The sequence below is a fragment of the Psittacula echo genome, assembly GCF_963264785.1.
Source record: "Psittacula echo genome assembly, chromosome: 5".
Classification (NCBI taxonomy): Eukaryota; Metazoa; Chordata; class Aves; order Psittaciformes; family Psittacidae; genus Psittacula; species Psittacula echo.
In genome coordinates this window covers 68908536-68914333 of record NC_137739.1, presented here as the reverse complement: position 1 = coordinate 68914333, position 5798 = coordinate 68908536, and the positions used below count along the sequence as shown (strand labels likewise).

Genomic DNA, 5798 nt, shown 5'->3' with positions numbered 1-5798 from the left:
GTATTACAATGGTAGCAGTTCAAAATGTAATCAACTGTAAGAAATATGGTATTTTAATATTTTTCAAAATAAAGTATCTATACAAGAGTTATGTATGTGAGATAGTCATTCAAATATAGTGTCTCATCACTTTCCCTCTACTGCAATTTCATTAACGTAAAATAGAAAGTATGATTTAGAATTATTTTCTTCCAATTTTCTATCCACAAGCAGCACTGGCCTTTGAATTACAGAGCTCCTATTTATTTTTTAAAGAAGTGTTAACATTTTCTGAAGCCTTTTGGCTACTTTTTATTGATTAGCCAATTTGCTTCAATATGAACACAATGTTCAAAGCTCTTTTATCTTGCTCTGAAAGATTCAGTAATGAAAACCCTAAAGTGAAAGAAACACCACACAGACACTCAACATCAGGGTACACATGGTCTTTCTCAGCCTCATCTGCTCTCACGAAAAAGCTTTCTGGAAGAAAGATGCTCTCTTGGAAGAGTCTCCCACCAACCCCCTCATTTCACATTTGCAAAGCTGCAGTACCCAATGTTATGCTACCAAGTTAGGCTATACAATCTTTGTACAACTGTAGCAGTTTTGTTTAGCCCATCTGTAGAGTGATTCCATTGGGTGGTTTGAGGCTTTCCTTCCTCTGCTTGGACAGCCCCACATATTTTTACAATAGTTTGAGAGTTAAGCTTAGTCTGACAATCAATGGTATCTCTGTAACCATACATTCGTAGTGTTTACTTCCATATTAGGCTTAAAAGAAATTGTTTTATCCTGACCAGATCAGTGGACTTCCTTTCAGGCATAAAACTATGCTCTTTCAGTTTTATTTCACCAGTAATGAATGATAAACAGGCCTCAGAAGTTTCTTACCCATCTGTAAACCCATTACTATAGGATATTTTAACCCCTCAATATGCTGGCTCATCAGATGACCTCAATCCCTCTGAATAGCAGCCAAACTTTGACTTTTGACACTCTGAACTGAATAGCAAGGGAAAAATAGGATGATAACAACAAAGCACAGTATAAAAACCAATTTCCTTCTCAATTAATAAACCAGACAACTTCTCTGGCTCCCCTGCACAGTCCTAGGAGTACCCAATGTACAGCTCTACAACCAGTAGCAAAGACAGGGCCTTGAGAGTAAAAGTTAACTAGACAAAGAGACCTTTTCCCTTTCAATAGTTTCTTTTCCTGTAGGCCATATAAAGGTTTAAAACAGTCGCCAGTCCTACGTTCCATTGTTTATCTAAGAACTGCAGGACTAGCACAGGAACTTTTGAGTCTTTTGGGAGACACAAGCATGTAAAAAGCAGTTTTTCACACCTTCTGAAGCCAGAGAAACAAGTGAGCTGGTAACCAGTAAAAGACATTTCTTACAGTATGATGCACCACCCCTATGCAAGAGTTGACCGCTCTTCTGTGCTCCTCCTGCTCTGCTCCTCCCAGCCTCTAACCTTTCTCTTCCAGCCCCCCTGCACCAGGCATCCTAATGAACAACCATCTTTCAAGGGGCAGGCTAGAGGATAACAAGTAAGAACTTTAAGCCATGGAATCCAAGTAATTGAGGACAGCTTTCTATGAAATACAGCAGTGACTAAATGAGCCAAACATCTATCAACTACTTTGAAAAACAAATCATTTGTAAACAACATGTCTCATCTCCCTGGAAGCCTAGAAGCAAAAGAATATTTTCAGTCTCTCACCCTCAGGAGAGAATGAGAGAAAGCAGACACATACTTAAAGGCTTCAGTTTGAAAAATATGCTTCACTGAAAAACATTTTTGTTCACTGCTTAAAGCTTCAAATGAATCAAAGCCAATTTTTAAAATTCTTCTCTAAAATTAACCTTTAGATGCAGTAACTCACAGATTCTTCCCATTCATAAAATTCAGCTTTGTGTTTTAAGATGATTACCACAGGAATTATGTTTTTATATGCCCTATGATAGCTGACAGCTGGGAACTGCACCAGAGATCTGCCATCATCCAGACTTAATCTATTAGCTTTGAAAAGACAGACAATACTGTGGAATTACTGCACACTCTGATTAATACTTTAGGCTCACTTGACTGACTTCGACTTTCTGTTTGCCTGTTTTAAAGGTGTGGATAAGATAAGTTTTACAGTTACTCAAAATCAAGACTTGAGTAAAAACTAGTAAACTGTCCCATTTCAAATGGCTAGAAAGCATGCAGAACCAGGAAACAAACCAGATCCATCAGTCAGGCCAGGCTAGCACACAAATGGCTGACCCAATAGTGATGCAACCCCGAAGTGCAGAAATGCTTTTAAACTGTTGCTATATAGTTACACAAAGTATTAAACTGGGGCTAGAAAGAATGTCAACTTACATCTCCATTGTGGCAAATACATTCAAAGCCATCAAATATGCAGCTATGAAGAGGTACGAATATTCAGCAGTAGCTATCATTGTACCCTTTGCTAAAGCATTTACCATTTCATCTTATAGCCGCAGTATTCTGAAATGTAAAAAATACCCACTGTGCTTCCAACAGCACGCCAAGTAAAGATGTTGCCACAAGAGAGAAGTCAGTCTCTCAACTTGCATTGCAAGGACCTTTACCGTTTCTTCAAACAGAAATGGCTACAGTGGGGGGAAAGAGGTAAAAGGAAAGAAGTTACTCCACATAAAACCTACTCACAGTTGAGAAGACTGGGAGGCATACATGACAGACTTGACTTTAGGAATTCAGGCAAATGATTTTGGAAAACAGAGCATTAGCTACACATACCATAAGAATTTCTATTTCCCCCCTCCCCCCAATCTGTTCTTTTCCTACAGTCTGAAATCAGCCATTTAAGACATTATCTTCCTGAGGTTAAGATGACTGCAGTTGTCTTACACATGGTTGGCTTGCAAGATGAAGAGTCCAGTGCTTTTATTTTTAAAAGCATAGGAAAAATAATAAAAGAAAATTATTTTGAGGGGCTTTCCAGTAGTACTTAATGGTAGTTACTCCTACAGCACAAACAATACTAAGCAAACTGGTTCCTGCAGTGATATGAAAGGAAAATAAGGAATGAGCTAGTTTATGGAGCTGTACACTGAGTGCTGACCATCTTTCAGACCAGTCCATGGGCTACTTCTGAGTGGGTTTTCAAGACAACATAAAGTTTACAATGTAGATAATGAACTTAACAAACAAGCTACTTTCCAAGAAAGTCCTTGCATAAAGTGTATGATAAAATTAGTCTTTAACATTCAATTATTGAGAAAAGACTTTTTTTTCTCCAAGCCTGGTGTACCATTTCTATCAAAGTTACCATGGAAAGAACAAGCAAAACCATCCAAACTTGCAGCAATCCTGAGTTGTTTGTGACAGTTTAAAAAATTCTAACCAGAAACCAGTTAATTTCCTATTTGAAAAAGCCTGGCTGATTTTTCTAGTCAGCTCACAAAGAAAGTGTTGTGTGTCCAGAACAGATTTACACCCACCTGCAAGCACACAAGAAGCAACTGATTTCTATTCTGATCCCACAAAAGTGTCCTAACATGAGCAACAAATGGAGAGACACTGGACAAATATTCTGAATTCTGTATCACATAAGGTGTATCATCAGGTATGAGCATAGAGCAGCCCCTTCCAGATAAGTGCATCAAATTAGGAAAAAGGAGAAAGCTGACTCAAAATAATCTGGAAAGCCTCAAAATATAAAACTTTATTTAGCTACAATAAAAAGAAATATAGTATAAAGATATAAAACATAGAAATTCGATAATTAATTCACATGCTAAAAGGATTAATAGGCCAGCGGCAAGAAGGAGACTTCATAAAATGTACAAACATCTCAGCCAGCCATAAAGGCCATTTCATCAAGATTCAGATTTGAAATATCGAACAACCACTGCAGAGAACTTGCTCTCCCACATCACCATAACTAGGAAGGAAAAAGAAAAAAAAAAAGGGAAGTAAAAAGAAACAAAGTCAGCGTCTCTACTGTTTCTGGAACATCAAGAATGCCATCCTATTCCATTATCACTGTAAGAACAGGACTCCCACACAGCACACTCAGTATTTCTTGATATTACAGAACTTAATGATGGCAAAAAAATAAAGATTACTCCTCGGGAATGCATTCATTCATCACTGGCCAGCATACCATAGTGCTGGTGGGAAAGCAAGAGGAGTTTTTGATACTCGAACATTTAAAGGAGAAGCTAAACTTGACTTGCACCAAGACTGATCAGACCGTTTCACAAAGGCATTTTATTTCCCATGTTTCAAACATGGGAAATAAACTGCTGCATGAGAAGAGCTCAAGTCCTTTGAGTGGATGAGCCAGGTATCTGTTGGGTCTTCATAAGCTACAGGCAATTTTCAGAGCATATATAATTAAAATTAGCTTAAAAATTCAAAAGGCACTTACTCCAGAGTACAGCACAAAGAGCAGATAACTGTGTTACAGCAGCTGCAGAGGCTGCTGCAGTTCTGGCAGACAAACTGGTCACATTGCGTACACGTTTCCTTGACATCAGCAGTTCTCACACACGATGAGCAGGCTTTGGAAGCTCCCATGGGTGCTTGGAAAAGATACAATTAAGACAATATGTATTTCACAGCAAAACACAGAAAGCACCTGGAAGTTCTAAGGACTGCAGAGCGTGGCGTTTCCACTCAGCGTTACAGCTACAGGTGGCAGCACTCTGCAGAACACACTTGGAGGCACCCAGCACAGCACTCACTACTTACAACTTTCTGGGTTCCTTTTCTGCTCAACGGCAAGACTGCTGAAAGATTCTCAAGCCGTCATTCTCAAGCAGTCAATGCAACAGCTTCTAAACCAGTTAGTGAAGCTCAAATTTAACAATTTCTTTTTAATAAAGGACCGTAAAGAAAAACAACGGAGGGACACCCTGCCCCCCACTCCACGACAGCCCAGCTCACCCAACAGCGCAGCGCCGGACGCCTGCCCGCGGTGGGCCCACTGACCCTTCCCTGCAGCTACAGAGCGCCTCAGCAATTTCCCGTCATGGCCGATGAGCAGCTGCCCGCTCCAGCGGCGCCCCGCGCCGGCGTCCTGGGTCTCTCCGTCCGGCTCCACTGGGCGGGTCACTGCAGCGGGGCTGGAGGGCCAGGCGCCTTCCATGTACGCCTGGGCGCCCCTGAAGAGCAGCCGCCGGGTCCTCTCTGTGGGCGGGAGAGGAGAGCTAGGAGAGGCTTCTCGTCACCACCCGCCATCAGGCCCGAGGGGAGGCGGCTGAAGGCCTGCGGGCACAAACTGGGCCCGGGGGCCGATAGCTCAGTCGCTTTCCCTCATTCCCCCCTCCTCACCGAAGACCTCTCGCCGATACTCTTCGCCCCGCACGCCGCGACTCAGCTCGCGCAGCCCCACGCGGGTTTTCAACTGGAGCGGAGCCGCCTCCCCGAAGGGGCAGGAGCGCTTCGGCATGGTGAGCCCTGCCCGGCCCCGCCTCCCACGGACCGCCCCTCTCTCCGTCGCGTCACAGCCTAGCCCTGCCAATGCCGGAGCGGTAGCGGGAGGTACGAGGGGGCGGGCGAGGGGCGGTGGCGTCGCCTCGGGAAGGCAAGCCCTGCGCCGCCTGAGACATTCAAGGGTCAGCACCTGTCGGGTCTGTTTGCCCGGAATTTTCTGTTCCCTTTTCTGTGCGCCCTGTCCGTGGTGTAGAGAATCCGGCAGGACAAAGCAAAACATGGGTTTGAAACTCGGGTTTGTCGATAAACGTTCTCCCCCCATAGGTGTTTCTGAACTCCTCTTCCTTTCTGCAAATCCTGCGGGTTACGTCTGTGTTCGGGCTCACTTAGTTCTTC

General features: G+C 43.1%; 1 protein-coding gene across 1 annotated transcript; it reads right to left on the bottom strand.

Moving 5' to 3' along the window:
• Positions 1-3546: 3546 nt before the first annotated feature.
• Positions 3547-5421, bottom strand: SIVA1 (SIVA1 apoptosis inducing factor). The gene is made up of 4 exons (XM_080619154.1): positions 5301-5421; positions 4914-5156; positions 4396-4549; positions 3547-3906 (listed from the first exon to the last, which is right to left on the bottom strand). The coding sequence occupies exons 1-4, from the start codon at positions 5416-5418 to the stop codon at positions 3849-3851; spliced, it is 573 nt and encodes a 190-aa protein (XP_080475280.1). The 5' UTR covers positions 5419-5421; the 3' UTR covers positions 3547-3848.
• Between the last annotated feature and the right edge of the window lie 377 nt (positions 5422-5798).